Source organism: Ischnura elegans, chromosome 12 (assembly GCF_921293095.1).
Source record: "Ischnura elegans chromosome 12, ioIscEleg1.1, whole genome shotgun sequence".
Taxonomy (NCBI): domain Eukaryota; kingdom Metazoa; phylum Arthropoda; class Insecta; order Odonata; family Coenagrionidae; genus Ischnura; species Ischnura elegans.
Genome location: NC_060257.1, coordinates 49445598 through 49472844, shown reverse-complemented (window position 1 = coordinate 49472844; position 27247 = coordinate 49445598). Strand labels below are relative to the sequence as shown.

Below are 27247 nucleotides of genomic sequence, written 5' to 3'. Positions count from 1 at the left end.
GTGGACAAAAGAGACGAAAATTATATGAACTAAGTAGTCAGCTTGCTCGAATATCCGAATGACCAAATGGTCAATTCATTTATTTAAATAGATCGGTGAAAATTGATTATGTTCACGTTGCACTGTAAAGTTACGTCGTAGGGATGAAAAACATAAACATTAATACACCGTATTTGACGGTATGGAAGACGCACCCTCATTCCAGTACGACACAAACAAGCTAAAATAATAACTACATATACGGTCAAGCTCGTTCGATATGTCGCTCCTAGCCCTTTTGATATCGCACAAGCGATCAAAATGATAGTAATGTATAATAAATAAAAGATAAATAACGTCTCATTATAGCTTAATAACAATAAAAACTACAACATTCTTCAATTAAATAATAAATAAATACAATCAACATTTAACATTAACCAACAGAGGTAGAAACTTCACATATAAGATGATGGTGTTTTTTGAGCAATTATTTTGGAAAAAGGTTCGTCTACATGCCGTCAAACACGGTATTTATTAATATCATCAAAAATATTACAATAATGAATCAAAGAAGCACCTTTACCTTAAGGCCGTTTTCCACAGGCACGTCATTGCACAGGTTAGCACTGAAAACAAATTTGAAAATGCAAGAATGCGAGCTCGGAATTAGAGCAGAAGCTATTTTCCCATCTCGCATCAATGCATTCTCGCTTGTGTTCTAACATTTCACCGCCTAACACGACGCAATTTTGATTGGGCCTTAGTAAAAACGTCACGTTGCCCAATGACGTGCCCGGTGTAAAACGGCCTTTACTGTGAGACCAACGACCCCAATAATGCCAAAGTAATGCCCCAATGTCCCCAATGAGTAATTCCCTGAGGATGGTGTCAGACGCGGCCATCGAAACGTCGGCCTACAAGCAACGCCAGTGGAAAATCCGAGAAGATTTCGTCAGTATTCATCTTTTTCCGACTTTTTTTGTATAGACAGTGGCAAGTTGCTATTTGGTGGGAGGGAAATATTTCGCTTGTTTAAAATCATGTCACCTTCCAGCAGAGGTATCTACCTTCCCCTCCAAGCATCCTAACCTACTCCACCACCCCTCCAACGCTTCCATTTCCGGTCTCTCCCACCCCCAACTCACCCACCCACACGCTGCAAAACCTGATGGTTTTATTGCTCGAATCGAGTTATGCATCGATTACCATGCGGAGCTGAAGTAATTCGCGGAGCGAGTCTCTCTCTCTCTCTCTGGAGTTTTGAGTGTCCCCGAAAACCTGTTCGCGACTCGTCGTAAACGATCGATCAGTTGGAAAGAGAATTCTGGCGGAGAAGACTAGGAAAAAACAGAACATTCGTACTTGAGAGGAACGACGATACGTGCACCTCCAGACTCAGATTGGTGGTATATCTGCCGTAAAATGGATTACATCCACGTGACGAAAGATTCTAAGTTTTTCTGGTGGATAAAATGTAGAAATTCACCTTGGGTTGTCAACCGAACTAATGGCTCCTTTTCCAAGAGTGATCATGCCTCGTGACGGCAGCAGAGCGAGTTGCCGAAACGTTTGAAATGGAGTCATTCAATACCCGGTATAACCCGTAAAGAATTACATCATATATTCACAGGCTCAAGATAAAGTCAGCTGCATTTGCAATCCGAGATCAAATTAACTTTACTCTGCGTAACTTGGCTCTTAATGACCCAGGCAAAGAAATAAAATACGTAGCCAGTCACAACTGACACAGTAAAACAATGTATAATTCGAAATAAATACATGAATTCATGTCTTACTTCATGGATATGTTGTATATACATGATGGAGGAATTTTCATATTCCTCTACCAGCAGTAAACTTCCGATTTACTATCTGTGGAAAATTAAAAGTCTGTTCTTTCGTCATGTATCGATTTTATGAGAATCCGCAACGATAGGTATGACTATCTCCCTTGAATTGGAGCAGAATTATAAGAAAGTTCAGCTCTTCTCAAATAATGGTTAATTCGAGAAATGCCTCTTTAAGTTGTTTTGAACTAGCACACACGATTCAGTAGTTGAAGTCTACACTCCTGATACAATAGTTGTGAATTATGTATTATTCGGTATTTTGGTGTGCCCACCCCTAAGTGACAGCTCAGATAGTAAATTGTAAATCCCTGAATGTTACAGACTTTGTGGATGATTTTCCGAGTTTCATCACATTTATTTCGCTTACAATTCACATTAACAGGATATAAAATGTCATATAAGTGATAATAATTTTACTAGGACCATGGGTTGCCTCCTACTCTTTTAACTTCGATCATTAAAATATAGCACTCTAAAGTAGCACTAAATCTAGCACTAAAGTTGTGTTAAGATTAAAGCTAAACTTGATGACTTTTTGGAAGGGTTATTCGAAAAGTTAATTTTAGAGGTTTTGTTGATTTCAGGGTAATTTCAAGGAATAACTTCACTAAATAGATAATATAACCATGATGCATTATTAAATGTTATAATCTGTGAAATTCTCACCCTCTACCGTATTTTTTCTTGTGAAATTGCTTTTTTTATTGACTTTTTCTAATTTTTTTAAGAGCCAGAATAGCGTCAAAATCCATTTCCGGGATTAATTTTCCTAAACTTTTCCGGGGAGGATCCCAGAATCACCTGGTAAGAAGGGCCCCATCACGAGCCCCAGGCGAGGGCCCCCAATCACCCCAGACCGCCAACGATAAGCACAACCATGGAAAAACCCGTGTGACGTCATTCTGGAATCTCGAGGGGTAAAATCACCAATTAAAAAAAAGTACTCCCATCCATTAGCTGTTTATCACATACTATTACCGTATTCCACTTTTGATTCTCTTATATAACTTGCTCTCTTAACTTCGATAATTGAAATATAGCACTCTTTGTCCATCATTGAGACACAGCGATAAGTATTAACATCAAATCTCGATGGCTAAAATCACCAAATTAAAAAAACCTACTCCCATTAGTTAGCTTTTTTATCGCACACTATTGCCGTATTCCACTGCTAATCCTTTTATACAACTTACTCTTTTAACTTCGGTAATTGAAACATATCACTTTATGTCCATCATCGAGACACATCGATAAGTACAACCATCGAATCTCGAGGGGTAGAGTCACCAAATAAAAAAGCCTACTCCCATTCATTAGCTTTTTATCACACACTATCGCCCATATTCTTCCACCGAATCACGCTAAATCCTTTTCCGATGAAAGCATATTTTCTCCTTTCATCCAATCCACAACTGAAGCCGTTTTCCCATCTCCTATTAGTCTATCTACCCACGCTCTTTCCCTAGCTGTTCTCCCGAGCTCGTTATCCGCCGGCAACCCAATACAACCGAAGCAATCCTTCTGTTGCTCAGCCTTGGCGCCGTACCCCTTTCCTTTCTCCCCCCCCCCCCCCCCCAATAACCCAGTCAACCCTGAGGGACTCAATCATGTCGACTGAACCATTTCATATTCCTGACATATCCCTGCGCTTATTTTTCATGTCTGCCCTTCCATGAAGCCTCGCAATAGTTTCATGAATAAATGACAATCGAGTTCCCTTTTTCTCCAACCTCACAAAATTGCGGAAATACAAGCATCACAGGTTTGAGAAGCAGCGCAATATTTATGACTGCGAATATTTTCGCGTTACAGAGCCAATTATTTGCATTTATCTTTTCACTGTACTAGAATAGCTATTTCAAGAATAATGTAATACTTATCACAGTGAAAGTATAATCTCAATAGCTTTCTCAAAATAATATTTGCTTCTAATAATGTATGGCATCATTGATGAAGCAGAATTTGAAACTCTGTAACTGATATGGTTGCTGCGTGACTCAGAGTCAATCAGAATTAAAATTTCAGGCTTTTGTGTACACAGTTGGCTCTATTTAAAAATAGCCTTTTTTTACTCATGAACTAAATGATTACAGTGAAATCATGTACTGAATAGCTTTCTCTGAATATAGTATTCTTCAAGGCTTCATATAATCATAAAAATATGAACTGCAATGTTTTGAGTGTCAAAAAGCAATTACTTCCAATTAGTCGTAGTGTTAATTCCAGCATTGCCTCTGACAGTTGTTACGCATCATCACACACTATTCTCAACTCCTAATTCATGCCAAGATCATTAGTTGTGAATAATCTTTATCTGGTATTTCGCTGTACCCAGACCTAGGTGGGAAATAATAAGAAAATAAAATCCCTGAATTTTCCTGAGTTTCTAGATAATTTTCCCTGCTTCATAATATTTATTTCGCTTTATATTCACATTTAAAGGGTATAAAAGGTGATTAAATACATACCTAACTAATAATATTTTTATCACTTATCAGTTTAAACGCCTCCATTTTGCAGAATGCATGCCTTACTGGAGCTGAACCTCATAGATGGTTTCTAAAAAAACTACATATTTCACTACATATTTGCTTCTAATAATGTACGGCATCATTTATGAAGCAGAATTTGTAAACTCTGTAACTGATAGGGTTGCTGCGTGACTCAGACCGAATCAAAATTAAAATTTCATAGTGGTTCACTACACATTTCAGCACATTACAGTGACTAAGCCTTTCCATGGAGCACATTTTCGTTCGAATGTCAATCATCAATCTCCACTCCTGCCACAACCATAGAGGGATAGCTTTTCGGGAGGGAAACGTTGACTCAAATCCACAGCGTCATCACTCAACCAAAACAAGTGACCATCGAATGAATTTTATTTGAGCAGCGAAGCTTCCCGCACAACGTGACAGGTTCAGCGAGAGATTCCGGAAATAACGAATTAATAACCCGAAATCCTAAAATAAAGTGCTGGATTACGCGATTTTGGCCATACAGCTAAATACCAATATTATTCACAATCGCGGCTTCACCTGCGAAATTCCCGGCAATATTCCCAATATTTCTCTCTCAATACACCTATCTAATATATGTCAGAGCATGTAACTATTGAAACGTTGTAAGCATGTAAGCATGTTGCAAGCAAACGTTGGTGTCATGGTGCCTGAACGCTCCATAACGCCGTTCCAGCACTGGTTGAGAAAAGACACAATATTCAATTAGCAATATTAATTATGAGCAAAAACGTATCAACCACAGAATTTAAATATCGATTAAACAAAGGAATATACATTTTAAAATATGCAGACGAAACTGGTAACAATCAACGCACAGTAATATTTCACTTGTAAAAAAAGTTAAGGAAAGTGCGTTCCAGCACTGCTTATTTTGTCATGACACCACTGGTTGTAAGGTGCGTTGATCATCATGGTTTTCCATTGCATTTACCTAAGCATAGAGGAATTTCGTATAAATAAATATTCCATTAAAAATTGTTATACCAATGCAAGCACGTTTTTATACCAATATGATATATTTATAGTTTCACGTGCAAATTAATCTAAAAATGGGTGATATAGCGCGATCGTATTGTTGATACTCGCTCAATACTCTCGTTTAATTAAGCTCAAAGATTAGATTTTGCAGACAATTATAATCGCACCTTCTCTTCCACCCTTAATTATTTAATGCCCTTAAAAATCCACAGTATTAAATAAAATGTCGAAACATTAAATACCCAAGAAAAACCGTTTTCATGATAACTGCTAAGCGCATCCAAAACAATTTTGGGAAGCCATTGCTCAGTAACTAAGGCGTTGCGATCCCATGTTCATGGACAAAAAATGCCAAAAATCATCTTCCATACCACCTCCTGAGGTATTGTAGCTTCTTCCTGAAACACCCCGTATATTCACACTCCAAAGTCATTACTTGTTCACAAATCAAACACAAGTAAGTGAGCAAATCCCATTTGAGAGGAGTTGGGTGTACCTTGATCATAACACGCGCGAAGCTTAAATGCATCGTGTCCCAGTTTTTCCGCCAGCGCAAAGATGATCCACTTTTGACACACAGAGCCATTGATTTGAAGCGAGTATCGAAATGAAATTACTCCGCTTGGACGAATGTTTTCAGCCAGAGGATAAATTTCACTTCCACGGAATTACAGCGATTGAGCGGGTGATATTCGTGGAATTGCATCAAAATCGAGTGGATAAAATAAAATAGAATATATATTCTATATCCATAATATTTCCACCAATTTCAACTCAGATCGATTGACCTACAAAAACAATATAAAAATAGAAACTCATTAGATTTTTATGGTACAATAATCATAACGCACGAGGGCGGATCATGAAAAAGCAATTGACCTAGCACAGTTCCAACTGTAACCAAGAGGGATAATGATTTATCCCTGATGTACGATAAAAGTTAATTTACAACAGGAAGCATTAAACTGAGGTGAAGCATCGAAAAACATGACAAAATCGTACAATACTAATATTTCTATGAGAATAAAACCATTGCTTTTAGAGAAAATATTCCACAGAGGAAGGACTAACTCACTTGCCATGAACTGCTGAGTTTCGTGCTAACAACTCAAACTATCAGCGGATAGAAGAACCACATGAATTAATATCTATATAACGACGCAATTTAAAATACAAATATGCCATTGTCCAAATAAATCTAATTGCACAATTACAAGTATACTATTAGCCACAAAAATATTGGTTACATGTGGCCGCTAAATCAAAGGACGTGTTATTTGTAAGTCCGCGCCTTGAGATTGACATAGCTGTTGAAGGCGACGAGCTATATTGCTAAAATATAGACTTGTAATATACACATAGAGACACAATATCTCCCTTTTTATCAATCCTATTATTTTTCAACCCCATAATTAATTGGTATTAGGAGTGAAAAAGAGGAAAAACAAAAAATGGGTGAGAGGGAATGATAACAATAATAATATACGTTATGTGCAGTCCACGAATTTGTGCGGTGAAATCGTGACGACATCATAGAAGTAAAAGCACTGCATTCTTCAAATACATTCATAATAATCTACCGTTTCCGACTTTTCCAGGTCACAATATCCTCCTTTTTATCAATCCTTAATCATGGTATGGTATGGTATTTGGAGGAGGCGACCGACAGCTGAGGTCATTTGCGCCATGAAATGGGCTTGAAATGTCCTCCACACAACACTCAAGCAGGGATCGGAGAGTCTCTGAAAATTCTCTGCCACTGCCGGGATTTGAACCCGAGCATGCCTGGTGGGAAGCCAACACTCAAGCCACCACACCAACCCGATACCCCGTCCTTAATCATATTTCAATCCAATCTTATAGCTCTTTCATCAAGTTGTCAAGTAAAACTACCACTTTTTACACTGCTTTAAAGTCACGCTAAATAGGTGCAAACATCAAAGGTGAAGAAGACCATTTTTCTTTCCAAAACAATAAGAGCAAAAATGTGTATTTAGAGACCTGCTTTGAACGCAGTAGTCGTGGAGGAACATCCTTAAAGTGCTCCACGGTTTTCCTCGGCACGCAAAGAGAATTAACGCGAAGAAACAGGGAATCTTTTGCCGCGCCATTCAGAGCTTCAACATAACTCCCCGTGCCTTCGCGAGGGATTCGGGGAAGGAAGCGGGCGCGACTAAAGTGACGTCCTTCCGCGCATTATTTACTCCCTTAAGAGTCAAGGATTGTGTTTGCCAGGATGGGTTTCTGCAACCACCCTTTCTTTCTCCTCGAAATCCAGGGAGGCGACAGAGAGGCGCCCGCACAGGGACAATACGTGAGGAGTAGTGATGGAAAAAAATGTCGGCCAAAATCGATATTTTGAGAAATCGATATTTTGAGAAATCGATTTTTTATCGAACTGAAAAGTTCGACTTTTCGACAAAAATAGACTTTGAACCACACGATTAACAGAAAAAATCGACTTGTCTTAAAAAAAACAAGAAAAAATATGTCGGTCAAAATCGATATTTCGAGCTATCGATTTTGCATCGAAATGAAAGCTCGAATTTTCGAAAAAAAATCGATAGTTGAACCAAAAGATCAATAAATGGAAAAAATCGACTAGTCCTTCTTTTAAAAATATTTCGTGCAGAAATATTTATTACTCCCTTAAAAAAACACTCAAAATACGCATCCGAAGGAAAAACCAATCCTTAGATGTTGAGGAATAAGCTATTGGCTTCGAAAGCTCCAGAAATTTTTCCCGTGCGTTTCTTTTTATGTGTATCTTATTTAGAGCTAGTGACTCGCTAATGTACTATTTTGTACTTGCATAGCACTAAATTAGAAACCCATAAAAAAGAAATATTTTCCCGTGTTGTGTTTCCTCTATACTGCTAGTGACTCGCTAATGTACTAATATAAATATGGGTGTGTGCGCGTATGTGCGTGTGTAAGGCACATGCGAAAGTCATTTGTCCTAAATCACGTAGTCGCAAACCAACCTCATTCAGCGGATAAGGCCACCGAATCCCCAGCGCATCGCCCTGACGCATCACGGGAGATAGTTCGGAATCTAACCGGTTGCCTCAGACACTCTGAATCAATAGTGGCAGCAAAAAGATACTTGAAAACTCGGTGGCCCTACCGTTCCAACCTTCCAGTACGGCGCCAAACGGTCATATAATTTATCGCAACCCATCTAAACCGCACGTATACTGCAGTTTTGGTTAGTTTACTGCACCGGCAGGCTAACGTCACAACAATTGTGGGTAATAATTTAGCGAATTCTACGCCGACTGGGAAAATTGAATGGTCCTGACGTGGACGACAACAGTGCACGTCACTCCTTTGCAAAATTTGGCCATTTCATGATATGACAAATGAGACGCTATGATAGTTAAAAGAGGCGCTTTTCATTTGTCCATAACATTGAATGCATCGTACATAAAAATTGGAAAACATGAAATGAATAGGTATGAGAGAGTTATTTTTTCACGAAAACAGCGAGCTTAAAATTTTCGCCGTTGTAAATGAAAAGAAGGGAGGTTTGAATTGAAGAACGGTTGGTTTTTATCCCACGTGTGATAAAAGAAGGTTGATGTTCAAATAAAATGATTGTTCATCTTTATTTTTCGTACAGTATTAACAATAGAATATTTTGGCTTCTCAAATGTATTAGGCAATTAAAAGCGCAGATGCATAGATAGGTATACCGAGTGTTTCGCTAAAAATATAAAAGCTGAGGTCATTATTCCCAGCTGTTATCACCAGAGACAAAAACTGTAAAGTGTCACGAATTATAAATTCTAATGTAAATATGAAGGCTTGTTTTAAGGATTGCGGAATCATTAAGAAATTTCACATGTAGTTGGCAATAAAAAAGAAATCATTACTGAATATAATTAAATGTAATAACTAGTAAACGTGATCACTAATCTAACAGTGCCAATGAAATGACCGCATTATTATCGCCGGCTGACATTTTCTCACAGTCAGAAATTGCAATTCGTTACCATGATCATAGCAATACCGCATTCCAATTCGCTTGTCATAATCACAGCTTCAATATATTTCATGACGATGACATCACTGTTATCACTTTTATGGAACCAAGCAGCAAAGTCATAAACCATAACCTGAAGTTTGTCCCATGAATAATGCATCTCCATCTATATATACCTATGTAATTTGTCAATCAAGATTTCTGGGTCGCTGCGCCAAAGTATTCCTTAAAATATGGGCCAAGCACAGTAGAATGGATTGAATAGAGTTTTAGAGACGTAGAGGCAACAAATATAGTGCATACGTAAAAATAGGTACGAATCGACTCAGTAATTATCAAATGCATAACAATCCAATGCAGGTCTTGGTATTCATACATTACGATACAACTTCCAAGTACTTACAGTTCTCTGAAATATCACTCGTTTTTAGTTTTTGGACAACACATTACAGGGAAAAATGGCATTACTATTCATGAAGGGTACATTAAATCAATTTGTCTCATGCCATTTCACGACTAACTTAGGAGGTCATTTTAGTTTTATTCCGGATTCATCTAGCTCCATCAACAGGGTGCATTAATTTAAACAATTACTGGAAAAGAAGATGCCTGGTCACCCTGGATGAAGTAGAAAAAGATGTCATCGGAAAAGCAATCATCAGAAAAATCTTTAACTGTCCACATTGATACCAAAGCTACCGCGACCAAATGACTCTCTTTCCATCGTTTTCTCTCTTCTTGGCCACCTCCAATTTCGCCATGGATAAACGTCCCATCCATTAAAAGTGTTTATGAAAGATTCCGAACGGGCGGAATGGTTTATTCAAACGCGCCTTTAACACCGAAAGAGGTTTCCTTGAGGAGAATTAAGAGGAAAGTCGGAAGAGGTACGCTAGTGGTGGGAGCAGGAAGTTAATTTTTTTCTCCTCCAAAAGATGGGAAGCTGTAAGATAAAAAAAATAAAACAAAAGACTGACGATGAAAATAAAATGATGAACACTTCCCTCTGCCGGGATGAGCGTGGAAGCTTGCCGGAGTGGAGGGGGTAGAACAAGAGAGAGGGGGAATATGTACTTAAATAAACAATGTGGAGCCGAGAGATTTTTTTATTCGCGATGTAAGGGGGGTGGGACACGCTGGGGGGACTCTTCACCTTATTCCATTAATCCCGTCATCGCCATCACATACACCTTCGCCCATCCGCAACAGACCTAAGTCCCTCGCAGCATGCAACGACCCACCTCTTTAAGGCCGTTTTACACGGGGCACGTAATAGCGCAGGTTAGAACAACATAAATTTCTCAATATGGCGTGTAGTTCGTCCATTTAGGATCAAAGTGAAGTATTTACTAAAGCAGTGTTTAGGGATAAATCAATTTAAAGGTTATATGATCAGAATTCAGTTCTTCATAATAGTTTTTCTAATTACAATTCTGTCTAATTAAGAGTAGTGAAAATTACTATAGAGGATTCAGTAAATTTCTCAATATGGCGTGCAATTCTTTCATTTAGGATCAAACTGACGAAACTACAAATACACTATTTTCAGATAAATCAATTAAAAGGTTATGTGATATTAATTGTCTACTTTATAATAGTTTATCACTACTCTTAATTAGAAAGAGTGGTGAAAAACTATGATAAAGTAGTCAGTTAATAACATATAACCTTTTAATTGATTTATCTTAAAACAGTGCTTTTTTAGTTACGACTTTTTTATCCTAAATAAACGAAGTGCACGCCATATTGAGAAATTAATTTATTGACTCATTGATAGTAGATTTTCATAACTGTTTCTAATTAAGGGTGATGGAAACTATAATAAAGTAGTCAGTTATCATCAGAAAACTTTTATCTCAAAACTATGCTTTAGTAGTTACTTCTGTTTTTTCATAACGCCAGCAGGGCATACGAATTTTAACTGAACCTAACCTCAAGATTAAAGTGAAAAATTATTGACTTATAGGCGAAAATTCACATTTATTAATTAAAAATAATATCGTTAACTCTGAAAAAATTAAATTAAGGTGCAGAACACACAGGGGTCACATTCATTTAGCTATTGTATTTCTCCCTCCGTTAAAATAACAAAATTGCAATGATAACTCAGAAAGTAGTCTTGAGAAGTATTCAGGTTTTGATACCTAAATTACCTTAAATACTAAATTATAACGCGCTAAATGAAATAAATAATCAGTTCCCGATCACGAAAACCGCACGTATTCATTAAAGTCCACAATTTTTCAAGTTTTGGTACGCAAACTGATCATGTACTCTTCCAGAATATTCATTGAACACCTCCAGCTGTGCAGCAAAGGGACAATTCCCAAGAAATCACTAAGTGGCTCGAATCTCATAGTTTTTGTGCGACTATCGGAAGGCCATTACCTTAATTATCCAAAAGAAGAACACTCCATATGCAAATAACATGGAGGCTCCTCGAAGCCAAAAGCGAATATTGCCAAAGAAGTTACATCCTCCGAAACACTACCATTGCCAGAAATTCGATTCTTCGGCGTTTCTGCTGACTATGCACCTGGCAATATTTCTTAACCATTAATAATAGTCTTTAACAAACATGACTACACGGTGGCTACAATTATTAAAAAACTTTCTTTAAAGACACAATCAATTTATCAATGAAATTACGAAATTAGTGTTTGCGAAATATTTTCCACAAAATATAAAAAAATGCCACTTGCTGAAGCGAACATAATACATGAATGGGAACAGGCGTAAATAGCAACTGCATAGCGTCCAGGAACCGCGCTTATATCAATACACATGACAGAGGATATCTGTTTGTCTATCCGCTGTGCATTTCCATACGGCTGCAGGTATTGTGACAAAAGCTTGTACACAGGTGCATTTTATACTCGCAAACACCATAGTGCTACTTTTGACTGCATCCGACGCGTTCTTTGCGTCGTTTACTCATTACTGTTTGTTACGTCACGTCGTGCAACTTCTGCTGTCGAACATCCTGCCGGATAGGCACACCTCTTGATATTCTCTCACAGTGGGAAAAACTCAAAGCATACTACACTTATATATTAATCCTCTAGGAGCAAAGCATTTTTACTGGGGTATGCTATCACACGACATTTTCGGTCTACGCACGCATACATGCACATAACGATCAATACTGAGCAGCAGGGTATAAGCTGATCCGAGGCTGATCTCATGCACGGTACACAGAAATATTTTTTTCCATTTTTTGCTGTTTAGCGTCTTACGCTACCGTCTTACTTCAATTTTGAGTTAACAGACATTAAGGGGAGGACTATCACCATATCTGCTTTGTCTCTTTACTTAAAAATCCTGCCATGTGATCACGAATTCCAAGTTCCAAGTTTCCCACTTCTCTGGATACTAGGGGCGCAGCCAGTAATTAAGGCTGGGGGGGTTTAGGTGCAACTAATACCGGGGAGTGTGGTGGTATGGAATACCCATCAGGATAAGCGGTAGGCGCGAGATTAATAAATTGCGGAATTTTAAGATAAACGGTTCAATATTTTAAGTCTTTCTGAGGGATATTTTATTAACCCTCACACTATTCTTTTTGTAATATCAATCCAATAAAGTAAAACGGATTAAATTTAAATATTTCTCTGAGCTCTGGGGAGGTTTTAACCCCCAAACCTCGCTGCGCTACTGCTGGGTACTATCCTTCCCGATAAAAGCCGGGTCTCCTGCAAGTAATGACTAAATCTTACGACGGTGAAGGATAGGTATTGACATTTCAATACCGTATTACGTAACTGAAGGTAGATCATACTAGATCACCCCTTTCAGACGTGGAAACTCGCGCTCGCCGATTGCGGAATGCAATGCTGACGGTGGCTCCCACTCCGTCAACCAGAAAAATCCTCCGGGAGGCGAAGCATAAAGACTCTGCCGCCAGCCGGCACATCGTTTCGCAAATTTACGACATGGCGTCGACGAGGCAGAACTACCACCCCCGCGGGAAGCTGGAGACGACCCAGACAGGTGCTAGGGGCGACGGGGGAGAGTGGAAGGCTGGGGAGGGGGGGGAGCGGACTGTGATCGGGAGAGACATAAAACCAAGGGATATTCTTACGTATCACGTAACACTAGGTAGCCATTCTCCCCCGCACATCCTTCAAATAAAGACGTGGCTCCGATAAGCTATCTTTAAAAAATAATTTATGCGAGCCCTTTTTTATGTTATTCTATACGATTCAATTTAATTAATATTTAAAAATTTTCCACGATTATAAAATATATTCATGATTTAACTTGGCCGGGATTCGGACCCGGATCTTCCAATTGTTTGTCAGGCTTATTAGCCAGTTATACCACCAAGCGATCTACACAGTCGTCGAGGGACAGGTGGATGCAATAGTAGAAAAGGAAGACCTCGAACAAAATATATGGACAGGTAAAGAAGGATGTGAAAGAGAAGAAATACGTAGATGAGAAAAGATTGACTAATAGGAGAATTGAGCGGAGAGCTGCATCAAAGCAATCTTAGGATTGTTGACCATTGATGATAAAATGTATTACGACCTAGGTTTCAGTGTTACTACATCATCTCCAAGGTAAATCAAAACACCAAAATTGGATAGGTCGAGTCTGAAATAATTTATGTACGCCAGGTGGTCTTAATCCATTGAGAATATAGCTTGCACTTTACGAAACCTACCTTGAATACCGAAGAAATTACATTTTCGGTCTACGCACGTATTGTGAAAAAAATTTAAACCTTATAGTTTGCATATGATTATATAGAGACCTGAAGGCGAAATTATGCATAGACAATTATGACACTGGTGAGTAAATTCCGACTAGCAGGAAATATCTCTCGCAGCAAAATCTTTCATCTGAAATTCAATATTCCATATCACAAAGAGTTATAAATACGGGTTTGTCGTGAGATTTCAGAGTGAACAACGAGAGCATGATTACAAAAAATTGTACGCCAGAGAGAAGCACGAAAATATGAAAATTTACCCCTAAAACATCTGGTGCAAGCGTCAGATAGAAGCTTATGTCTCCCGACTTAAATCGACACATTTATGATACACAGCGAGCTAGAAAATTACTTTTCTGCCATCTATCAATTCCTTCTCCTGAGGACGAAGCTTAAGCTAACCTTGATCTACTATCTTCCACAAAAATCAATAAATCCCAATATAACATTTCGTTCACCCAAGAAAATATGCTGCAACGTATAGCTTTGTAGCGGAGGTCTTCAGCGGAAGAGAATAGAAAAATCCTAGGTAAGGAAGGATATAAAATAAAAAAGTTTTTAAATAAAAAATATGAAATAATGCGATCGCAATAGTTAAATATAGCTGATTCCTTTTCCACTATAAAACAATAACAAGATAAAATTTTGTAATTGAGAGAGATAAAAAATAGCTAACGATTTGACCACGGGACGACACTGTTTATATCGTATTTTACAGTAAAGGTGGAAACAGTTTTAGGGCAAAATAAATACCAATCGAGTAAGAGGAATAATAACTTCATCTGTTCACTTCCACAGCTCCCTAATAGGTGTTGTTGGAGGATTAGTTCTCAAATTTCGATAAATACATACATAAAACTGTCACCCACGCTCCACAGCATGAACTTTCAAATTCAATTATGTAACGAAGACAAATATTGCAAAATAGCGGCAAATTATTAGCCGCTGATGACAAGATTGGCGGCGGAATTCGCTGCAATAGAAATATAGTTAATTTGAGTGGGAAGTTTTGAGACGGCGTTGAAAATCAAGTGATGCTCGTTCGCAGGTTATCAAGGCGTGGAATCGATGATTATAAATACAAAACTTGGGATGCCTCCACGTTGCTGTAGGTACATAATACAAAACCGTTAAGCCAGCCGTACTGCGAGGGTCCTCAAGTGAGGGATATTGAGAAGTTTTCTGGTCCCCTCTTATGCTGTGAACTAACATACCAAATCATGGAATTTTTGCTCCACCGACATATTTTCTACAAAATCGTTATATTATCCGCAAGCTAGTAATATTTTCTGCATGATCGCCATTTTCTTGCAAGTTCGTAATATTTTTTGCAAGATCGTCAAATTTTATGTCAGACAATCACATTTTCTGCAAATTCGTCATATTTTCTGCCAGATTATTATATTTTATGCAATATCACCATTTTTCTGCAAGTACATCAAATTTTCCGCAAGATCGTCATACTTTCTGCGAGATAGTCATATTGTCTGCAAGATAGTTAAGTTGTCTGCCAGATCGTCATGTTTTCTGCATATATTTTATATTTTTGTTTTGATCGTTATTTTTCTATTTCTGTAAGTCCGTCATATATTTTTTTCTTTCCGTCGAAACTGTTGAGTATTATTTACAGCAACGCGGACGCTACCCGACGAATCATCATTGAAAACCTAGAGATTATATTCGCAGACATCCCCACACCATCGGCGAAGGTGGCACACCTGTCAACGACTACTGAAACTAAAGGCAAAGCTCACCGCTTGTCAGCGCCACCAGCACCAGCGCTCCAGACAGAGATGAGCACTCGCTTCGAGTTATCCGCCTGGAGGACCTCGAATGAGAACTTGTGATCGAAGCGGTGAAGGTAGCGCGTGGACGGCGACTCGGAGGCTTCAGACGGCGGTGAAGAGGAGACTGAGGACGAACTCAGGACCTCCGGCTGCACGACCCCAGTACGGTGGAAAGTCCGATCCTCCCCCATGGGTACCATGGACACCTAGAAATAAATAATATAAATAATGATAATAATGACAAACAGATAAAACTATAATTAATAATAGACCAGATATAATGTTGATTGACAAGAAATATAGAACTTGCTACATAGTTGATATTACTGTGCCACTGTCGCATAACATCGAAAAGACAATAGCCGGAAAAATAAATAAGTGCCAAGAATTGGCAATAGAAATAAAAGGAATATGGAATATGGAACAGGTTTATATAGCTCCAATTGTCATCTCAGCTACCGGTATCATCCCAAAACATATACAAAATAGTTTCAAAATACTCAACCTCCATCCAAATACATACATCAAATTGCAAAAGACTGTAATAATTTCAACCTGTCATATCACGAGAAAATTTCTCAACGCAATTCAACAGTAAAGAGTTACCATGGTGAGAACCCGTGCTCTTTACAGTAAAACAACTCAGTGAAGACTGAAGAAAATTAAAGGATAATAATAATAGTAATAATAATAGTAATAATAATAATCTACATACATAGATAAACAGTGAAATTGGGCAACCCAGAAGATTCAATATTTTGTAGGAGTCGCCATTCAATGAAAATAAGGCAGTGCTCGGGAATATACTTAAATAATTTAAATCAAAAGCAGCTCATCGTGTGAGTCGCAAAAGAAACGAGTGTCCTTATACAACAAATAAAAAGTAAGAATGTGAAAAAAACATTTAAAAAATACAATCATTATACAATAATAGGAAATTATTATTAAACAAAAGTTGTAATCAAATTAAATTTAAAAATAAAAGAGTATAGATACGTTGTGAGAATTAAAGTGTCATTTTTCATTCAAACAATTATTATTATGCCATTCCTTCATTGATAATGGGATGGTATTTGGAGGAGTCGACCGACAGCTGAGGTTGTTACCGCCGTGAGGGAAGGGTAGGGAAAGAGGGATGGAGAGAAACCCGGCGTTGACATTAGCCTCCTCTAAACGAAACGCGGCAAGAAGACCACAGTTCAACGTCCCATTGGACGGACGGGTTACTGCACTTTAAGTGCCTTCCACACGGTAATAAAACAGGGATCAAGTGCCCTCTGAAATATACCTGCCACTGCCGGGTTGAAACATTAATTGTGTGAACACTTAACAGTGTGACACATGATGGAAAACAAAATAATAAATTTTGTAAGGTTCACTAATATATTTTTTAAAAGAGCACGACTTTTCACAAAAGCATGGGTTTCATTAAATAGTTACATCTTTAGGTAGATGAAGATGTAACAATGTTAGAGAGGAAATGGTGTAACTAAGACTACCTGGACATGTAACTATGCTACGAAACCCGGGTCGCATTAAATATACTACTGAGCATCACAAAGTTTATTCTTTTAATTTTCATAATGTTAGAAAAATATCGTCATTATTAACGATACTTTTAACTAAAACTTACATCAAGAGAGAGGGCTATTAAGAGACAATCGTTCTAATATCGTCAATTGATATAATTTATCTCAGTGGATTTCTTTCTTTCGCAAACGCTACTATCCTAGTTTCCTCCTGATGTCTCAACTGCTGTGTCCATTTACCTCCAAGACGCCATCGAAATAAAACCTTAAAAAAAGTCACTTTACTTCTCCAGAGATCAACCCATGACCGCATTCCACTGAGCCGGGCGTTTGCCAAAGAACACACGGCCTCGAAAATGACCATGAATAGAGGATAAGACACAGCAATCGATGGACTTCCCGAGAGAGGTCATCAAAATGTTATGGGCCCCCGCAGGAAGACACAAGATTTGACCCAATTCCTGAGTGAGGAAAAGTTCCGAATACCTCTTTTGCACGCAGTTCGCGTCGCCCCTTGGAAATGAGTTTCAACGTTTGCAATTCATCGGAAGCACTTCACGCTCTGATTCGATAACACACTTTTCTAACACTTGGGATTATCAGGCAGTGTCTGAGGCAAAATCTCCAGGTCTGTGGAATTATCATTCGGTGACGCTTGGATACCAAGCAAACTCGTCATGATCGAGATGCTCTAATTACATCACGCGATATAATTACATCGTTAAATAAGCACTCAACTATGCAGCATACCACTGATATATACTATCAACTTTTCTATAGTGAGATTAGGGATGACGATATTTTACCAGTAACGAACCACCGTTTGACCATCGAAGTACCATTGCGTTATTATTATACCATCTCAGATACTATTAGGATATTCAACACTATTCTCTACTAGGATAAATTCACCACTAATTGTGATAAGCAAAATGAAGACGTAAAAATCATCAGTGAGAGGTCAAATGCATTATCCTGCGTAACTGAACAAATTCTACAGATGCATGAAGGATTTGAAAGGCATTTCATAATTCTCTAGTAGAGAGAATTGAAAATCCACCTATTCACCATGAAAATCCCGCAGCTATAAGCGACTTCTGCATTAAAGTGATAAAGTGAACCAGCAACGAAACCCAAGCGGAGTTGATTTAATTTTTGTAGCATACGTGGCAGTCATCTTAATTTGAAATATGGAATACCGCCAACGAACCCTTGTTCCCTCCAAAAGCATATTCCAAGTTTCGCCACTGTGGGACATAGGGTGTGAATGAGAAGAAATACGTTGCCATAAAAAGGCTAGCGGATATGTGAGCGGGATGGAGAGCTTCATCAAACCAACCTTAGGATTGCTGACGAATGATGATGGTTACGCTCATGTAACGCTCAATAACGCCCCTGGCACATTACAAGTTTTCCCCCGTGCGGGAAAAAACCGCAGGAGCCTTTTCCTATTGGTCCACTGAAGAAGTGTACGAGACCTTTCGCATTGTACGGTTAAAACACGGGCACGATTTTGAGTAGCATTGCAGCCGTCCAGTGCCACTGGGGCCACATGGCTACCGTATCGTCTTTTTGCTTAGTGATCCACGTAAACAAATGCATACTTTCACACTAGATGGTTTTAGCCGTGCGGAAGCTGTCTCCAGTAGGTACTGTTGATAATAATCTTCTTGTACGGTTAATATCGTACAGTACGAAAAGCAACTGGCCTTGATTTAAACCCGTGCGGTTTTTTCCCGCACGGGCGAAAATATGTAATGTGCAAGGAGAGTTGCTGTCGTAGCATTCAACTTCAACCGGCAAACCCAGCTCAGTGGTTGATCCACCCGACTCTGAATTCTCGCTTTTGTCGGAATTCCTTCTTTCACATCACGAGTCGCGATCCTATCCCTTTAATATTCTTCCCACCCAGTTCCCTGAGACCCTTCTTCCCTTTCCCTCAAGCCTCCACCTCTCCATTATCCCCTACTCCTTTCTTACCCTTGAGGGTGTAGTCCCTTCATCTACAGCATCCCTCCGCGCCAATCGTATTTCCACTCCGCCCTGCACGTTAGACACCCCATCCCCATGTCTTTCTTCCCTCATCTAATTCCTTTCATTCGCATTTCTCTGCCTTTGTTGCTTCCCCTGTCTCGTTCTGGCTCTCCCTTCAATATATCCTCTTCTAATTCAACCGTGGGGATCGGGTTGGTGTGGTAGCTTTCCACCCAGATGACTCGGGTTCAAAATTCGGTAGCGGGAGAGAATTTTGAATCCGAGATCGGGTTGGTATGGTGGCTTTCCACCCCGTTGACTCGGGTTCAAACTCGGCCTTCACTTCGGCGGTGGCAGAGAATTTTGAACGCGAGATCGTGTTGGTGTGGTGGCTTTCCACCCTGGTGTCTCGCGTTCAAAATTCGGCGTTGGCAGAGAATTTTCAGACGAGTTAGTTTTTCATTTAACAGTAGCGGGCTTAACTTTGTGGAAATCCTTTATCTTAGGGATAGAAGAAATAAAAACTTGGCTATTTCCACATGGTAATTTATTGCGACCTACCACGGTTTCGTTGCTGCGTAACAGTATCAAGGTGAGGAGTTACAGGTTAATAACCAGTATATATAGCAAAAAAAGGATGGGTTGGGAAATTTCCGGGTGCTGTTGGTTAGGGGGAGGTTTAGGTTGGGCCTACCAGTTCTTCTATCCCTACGAATCAATTTTTTTTTGTGGAGGACTTGTCCTTGATGATGCAATTTCAAGAAGTAAAACCCTGCTTCAATCATCGGCATCCATCGAGGAGGCCATGCAGCCTTCACTTCGGCCATTATTACCATAGGGAATGGCGAAGAGGGTGCAGGGAAAGGGTTCACAAGCTTTGCGTGAATATAGGGATGTGTTTCTCAGTGGTGGGGGTCCAACGTGGGGCCGCGAAGGTGTGTCATTACTTTTAATTAGCATCGACATTAAAGGAAGGTGACAATTCCACGCAATAACCTAATCACATTTTTCCAAAGTACCATTTGGTCGACGTGTTTCAGTTCAACCGACAGATTACCGTTTTGACGATGAACAATTGCCATTGGGCCAATAGCAGCCTGGTTTTTATCTTTAGAGTACTCTACCGATTAAGGTAGGTTTCCATCGAGAACTTGAAAAGTATTCTGTAAGCCTCCGTCGTCAATTCACAATAAGACCTAATCCCTTGCTTTCTATCCAAAAAATCTGGTAATAGAAGATAAAATACCAAAAAATCTATGATCAGGAATTGTTTCTTTTGTTCACATTAAATTACCGCATGTGCGTAATTGACTAACATGCTATATCTCCTCATGGAAATCCTGCACTAGCCAGCATAGAAAGTCATAGAACAAATAAAGTATTTTCTACGGTTTGATTCAGGCACAACCTTACATGTAATTCAGTCAACAATCATTTTATCATACCAATGAACCTAGAGACTGTCAACTTTCCGCAAAAAAAATCAACTACCACTGATATCTATAAAATCCGGTTTTTCGTCGGGTGGGCAATGATACACACCAAAATCAACAAAAACAATTTATCAAAATAGGAAATTTCTGGTCCATTGTATTCATCTTTCAAGATCTCCACCAGAACATGCCAGAAAACACACAGCATATTTATTTCTTTCAGGATATATTCCTGTGCAAGGACAAAGTCCTTAGAGTCACAGACACAGAGATAATCAAAACTTTCTAGAGTAACATATGGTCAACGTGTTTGAGTTCGACTAACAAATTACCGTTTTGAGTCTGGAAAATTATCATAAGGCCAATAGCAGCCTGATAACAGAAGATAAAATACCAACAAGCAAATGATTAGGAATTGTTTTTTCCTTCATATTAAATTACCGTAAGTGCGTAATTTACAAAGTATGCTAAGTCTCCTATAGAAATCCTGCACTAGCCAACATAGAAAGACGTGGAAAAAAATAAAGTATATAGTGCGCTTTGATTCAAGCTGATATATACCTTGTCCAGTCAGCAATCATTTTATTATACTAATACAGAATACTGGCAACAAAAATAAAAAAACAGTAAAATAATTTAATTTCTACAGGTTTCGATTAAATCCAGCTCTTCGTCGGGTGGACGATAATACAAACCATAACCAATCACAAATAATTTATCAAGATAGTTTAAGTATACCGGGTCTAGCCACGGTGATATCAATACAAGAAATGTCTAAACTTCTGTGTTCATCTTTCAAGAGCTCCACCAGAACAAACCTGCGAGCGCAAACCATTTTTATTCATAAAATTTTCTCCACTCTCCCCCTAATTTTTCCCTATGCAAGGACAAAGTCCTAACATTCACCGACACAGAGTCGAGCGCTGGCTCGCCGGATAGTATGAAAATTCAAATCATCGTAACGAGCGACTCCAGAAAGTAATACTAGTTTCAAATCAATGACATCCGCCGAAGAGGTCAGGCTCTTACAGTCACTGACATAGAGCTAGTCAAAACTTTCTTAAGTAACGCATTGTCGACGTGGAGGAAGAGTTCTCGGGTATCCAGCCGGGTCCAACGGTTTTTCAGCACCGACGTTTCGAAGGCTAAGTCAGCCATCTACTTCCGGGTGAATTCGTCGGAAGCTGGAAACCCGAGAACTCATCCTCCAGTCTATTCGCCGAGAAAATCTTATATCCCGTCGTTCATTGTCGAAGGGCTTCAGTGCGACTGACAGATTACCGAATTGACGCAGCGCTATTATCTTAGGGCCGCGATAGTAGCCTGATAATAGAGGTTAAATAACCAGCAAACCCATGATCAGGAATTGTTTATTTTGGTACGGAGGCTTCTGCGGTGATTATATAAATAATTGTTTTTCTGGGTAATGGCGCGTAGATTTATTTTGGTGGATGACAGTTTTGGGCGCATTCCAGGTCCCGTCCTCGGATCCTAAATGAGACAATCAGTGGCTACCAAAATGAGTCAACGAGGCATTAACCCGAAAAGCAATTGAAAACATGAGTGAATGAAGGTGTGATGTTACATTCTAGTCCATATTCACATACGTTTATCAAATAAATGAATGGGTGAGAAGCCAAGGTACAAGTGATTTCTTTTTTCTAAACAGAGTTAGGTTCATAAATTAGGTAAAGAAAGCAAACAAGTTCAATTAGATATTAAGTAGTTAAGTAGTGCATTTGATTTTCCTCTTGATGTGAGCACAGACCAGACACACTCTCGTATCCGTTGGCAACCAAGTTTTTGTACATTTCTTTTCACAATAAACTGTACCTAACTATGTTTAGAAAAAAATCACTTGTACCCCTCGGCTTCTCAATCCATCAAATGTAGAATGTAAGAAACATTCAATTCCAAATGACAACATAGGACCAAGTTCGTAAAGGTATTACATGTACCATAAAAAAGTAGCCACAAATTATCTTCAACTTCCATTTTCTCGGAAAGGAAAATTTGTAACATAACACCTTCATCCACTCACATATTCAATTGCTTTTTTTGTTCACACTTAAATGCCTTAACTGAAAAATTTAGGCGAGCGCTGGTTCGCGGGATAGTACGTAAATGCAGATAATCGTGACGAACGGCACCAGGAAGTAATACCGGCTTCAAGTCAGAGACATCCAACGAGGAAGCCATGCAGGCCCTACATCGCCATGGTGTGCGACTATAGGAAGGAGCAGAATTTAAGCCGCGCCACGGGTGCCGTACTACGACGGGGCACTTCGCGACGCGTCGTCAGGCGGGTGCGGGGATTTGGACGTGGGAGCAGAGGAGGCGCGGACCCGGGCGGGGGCGTGTATATAGGCGGCAGGAGGGTTTTCCGCGCGAGTGTCTGGGTAGCGTAGGAAGGTTTTTGGGATCCCTCGCTTTAAGTAATGGCAATCGATATAGGAGACTACGTCACCGGTGGCTCGTTCGCTGACGTCATACGCACACTAGTAAGGGGGCGGAGAGGGGAAGTTATGTGGGGAGCGGGAGGGGCGGGTGCAGGGAAGCGGAGGAGGGGGCGGGGATTGGAAATTGTGCATAAAGCGGGCGCCGAAAAAGGGTAGAGGGGTGCGGGGATTTTTGGTCATTTGGGTGAAGTTCCGGGAGTGGACTTGTGCGCCGCCGCGCCGCGCAGACGACGCCGGCGAATTCGTGGCGCCGCCGACGCCGGGACTTCTCATTGGCGTGACCGCGCCGCCGCTACGCCGCCGTCATCATTAAACCGCTTATCAAAAATTTGCTGAAAAATAATTTCCTCATGATTCCTAACTCATTTTGGCCAAAAAATGGTTCTCAAAACTTACTAGCCGCAACAAATTCTCCGGTGCATTAAGACTGCTGTGAAGTCTCTCTCGCTTCCAAATAAATAATTCGATATCATCGAAAATACCTACATCGGTAATGCTGGTAGTTAAACTTAAATTTTGCTACCTTACTGATATATATACGCGCAATCTTAATATGATCTTGTCCTTTCCCGGCGCATGATGCTGGTGAAGTTTTGCTTCTCGGGTTTTCCACCGGGTGAGTTGATTGTATGCCAACGTTTTGATGAATGCCTCCTCCATCGTCCTCAGGGAATTAACGACGTAAAGGTTAACTCCCGGAACTTCACCCAAATGACCAAAAATCAGCAAAACCCTCTACCCTTTTCGGCTCCCGCTTTAAGCACAATTTCCAATTCAAACATGTCCTCAAGACGATGGGTAAGGCAGCTATCAAAATGACGGCCTAAAATCAACTCACCCGGTGGAAAACCCGAGAAGATTTCACCAGCCTCATAAGCCGGGAAAGAAAAAGAACATATTAAGATTGCGCATAGATATATCAGTAAGGTAGCACAGCAAATTTTCAGTCTACCTACCAGCATTTCCGATGTAATTTCGATGATATCGCAAAATTTATATATAAAAGTAGCCGATAGTTCATCTACAACCTCGGTGTTTTCCAGCCAACTTGTATATACTCAAAGAAAGCTTTTCGATACTGCGAATGTTGAAAAGAATAAAATATTTCTATTTATTTCATAGTTATGAATGTAGTTCAAAGATTTGTTTTTTTTTCTATTTTAAAGGTAAATTTAGATTCTTCAACTTCAAAAATACTAACTTAATACTTTAGACCAGTGGCGGATCTATGGCGGGTGTAAGGGGGCTGTATCCCCCCTTGGGTATCCAATTCACACTGGATAGAATGGTAATATTTTTTCGACCCCCACTACTGCTCGAATTTTTAACCCCATTTAGCACTCCCTTGTCCCTATCCTGGATCCGCCACTGCTTTAGACCACAGAAAAATCTTAATTAGATTCAAAAATATGCAAATTACCCGATATATACCACATTATTTATTAATTTCGGCATTTTTAGAATATAAACGCACCACATTATCAATTTGCCTCTCGCTGGAGGATCTGAAGCAATATTAGACGAAGAATTGTTATTTGAGCCTTTTATGGCGCCTTAGACTTTGACCCACGTCTACAATTCTATTATTTTCGCTCATAAAAATACAAAACGTGATTTTATTTAGCTGAGAAGACACTTTTTCATAAATTCCTTCGAAAATCAGCCACACTGCGAGGATGTAAAAGCGGTGAGCTGAGAAAAGCGAGAAGGCGAAAACTGAGCTGAATTAAGGAGGAGCTCTAAAATCTAAGTTTTCGGCCCAATGGTTACGAAAATAGACAGCGCTTGCCATTCTGTGAAGGGAAAAAAATGCCTTCCTTCTTTAAACGAAAAGGTCGATTCCTTCGAAGAAAATTCATACTCTTCAACCCTTAAAATCTAAAATTAATGACGTTCATACTTGACACACGAATAGCATTTTTATAACGAGCACAAACTTCTCTTTTAATGGTTATGGTCTAAAAATGTTCTCCATTCTTATATGTTGCATTTAACGAACTCTCAGGTACCATAAAATTTTAAGATAGCGCGCAGATTTCTCAATCATGCAGCACAGCAAAATTTTAACCAAACTATTCTGTTTTGTATGATCTCAGGTTTTCCCGGCGTATCAGTTGCAGAAAAGTTTCTCGGGTTTTCCACCGGTTGATATCGTCCATGTCTCCCGACGTTTCGATCCGCGACTTGCTGATCATCCTCAGGGGATCTTCCGAATGCCGTTCTTCAAAAATATTTCAGTATATATACACTCCATCCGAGTTCAGGTGTAACCTGATTGGTTCACGCTTGTTGAGGTTTCATTTCATTTAATAGACTTCATTATTGGTCTCCAAGCATTGCTGATTTGGAAACCAGTGTCCCTGTTGAAGTTGTTGCGGTTGATGCGGATCTGAATGGCTTCCTTCTATTAACATAGTTAAATAAAATTTTAACTCCAACTATTAATATTACCGATATATTTTCGATGATATCAAAATACTTACTTAGAAGAGTAGCCAATAACTCATTTACAAACTCGGAATTTTCCGGCCAAATCGTTAACTACTTCAGATGAGCTGCAGTGGTGTAAGTACATTAAAAAAATACGTCAATATAATGTCGTATGTATTTCGATGCACTTATATGCATATTACGATGTGTTAGAAAAGGAAAAAAACATAGCCTGGAGGGGGAGAGGATTTTCAAGATTGACAGGCAAGGAAAAAAGTGTATAAGGGTTGAACAAGAATAAAGGTTACAAATATTATGTTTAAAAAACTATAATTCGTCGAGAATTAATCAATTGATGGTGCGATTACAATGTGTTATGTATGATAACTACAATTGGTTTCCTTAGCCCGAAATAAAATTTTCATTTCAAATCTTCTAGAGAACAATAAATAATCCGAATGAAATAAGTTCACATCCGATAGCGAACTAAAACCATACTATATGTACTTTATTCATTAGTTACTAAGGCTCTTAAAAGTTATTCCTCTAAAACTCAGTCACTTGAGAGGGTTACACCTCTCGCATAACTTCCGCCAAGTCCAAGCGCATAATTTAGGATATAGGTTGAGTGTTGCTTTGAGCATGATTATGTCGGTCGAAATTCAATTTGCGCCTAAACAAATTACTGTCATGGAAACATAAAGTTATGGTGAAGCTAAAGTTAGGAGTGTAGTGGCATGCGGGGGGATGGATTAAGAGGGCTAGTAGCAGGAAGTTACGAGCGAAAGGGGATGGGGGAAAATGTAAGGGACAAGTTGTGGGGGCGAGACGAAATAAGGGGTTTTATTTATTTTTATTTCGGTTTGAGATTAGTTTATAAATAGACTGAAGTTCTGCAGTGCTACCTGACTGACAGTTATAGGCGCAATATTTCGGTCTTCCTGCATTAGCGAGATGAATAATAAACACGCCTTAAAGGAACGAAACCAGGGAAGTGGGAGATAAAGGAGTAGAAAGAGAAGCGATACCTTTAACAGCACTATTATAGATCTTCTGAAGTATTTAACAAGTTGCCCGGAAAGCACCGAGGTTGCAGGTGAGTTATCGGCTACTTTTCTGCATAAATATTGCGTTATAATTTTTTCCGGCTTTAATAATGCACTTGCCTTTATTAGCATATACAACTTGGTCCTTCTAAGCCATATGGCTTGTCAGAGGGTTCCATTTATCCTACATAGTGGTACATTGAAAGCATAGCATTTACATTACATTTCTAGTTTCAACTCCATAAACAAAAAAACAATAACATAACACAAATTTTTGTAGTAACTTTGAAACCAAAAGATATGAGAATTTAATATAATTTTTACATTTCAGATTAAATTTTAAAAATTACAAGTTTAAAGTTTCACAAAACCAAATATTTTAGATTACATAGAGGCTTTGGCATAAAATTAAAGGTATAAGGTACAAGATACTTCAGCAACCTCCTACCACACATGTTATCATGTCGTCGAAAATATATCGGTATTATTGATGGTTAGACTGAAAATTTTCTGCGCTACCTGGCTGACTGTTCTATGCGCTCTCTTGCGATCTTCCTG

At 39.1% G+C, this 27247-nt stretch overlaps 1 protein-coding gene across 1 annotated transcript in view; it reads right to left on the bottom strand.

Moving 5' to 3' along the window:
- The window catches only part of LOC124169580, a 325588-nt gene that overhangs the window by 228456 nt on the left and 69885 nt on the right, over positions 1–27247 (bottom strand). Inside the window, exon 8 of the mRNA XM_046548222.1 lies at positions 15786–16024. Within this exon, the coding sequence (XP_046404178.1) occupies positions 15786–16024 (239 nt within the window). The remainder of the gene's footprint in view (positions 1–15785; positions 16025–27247) is intronic.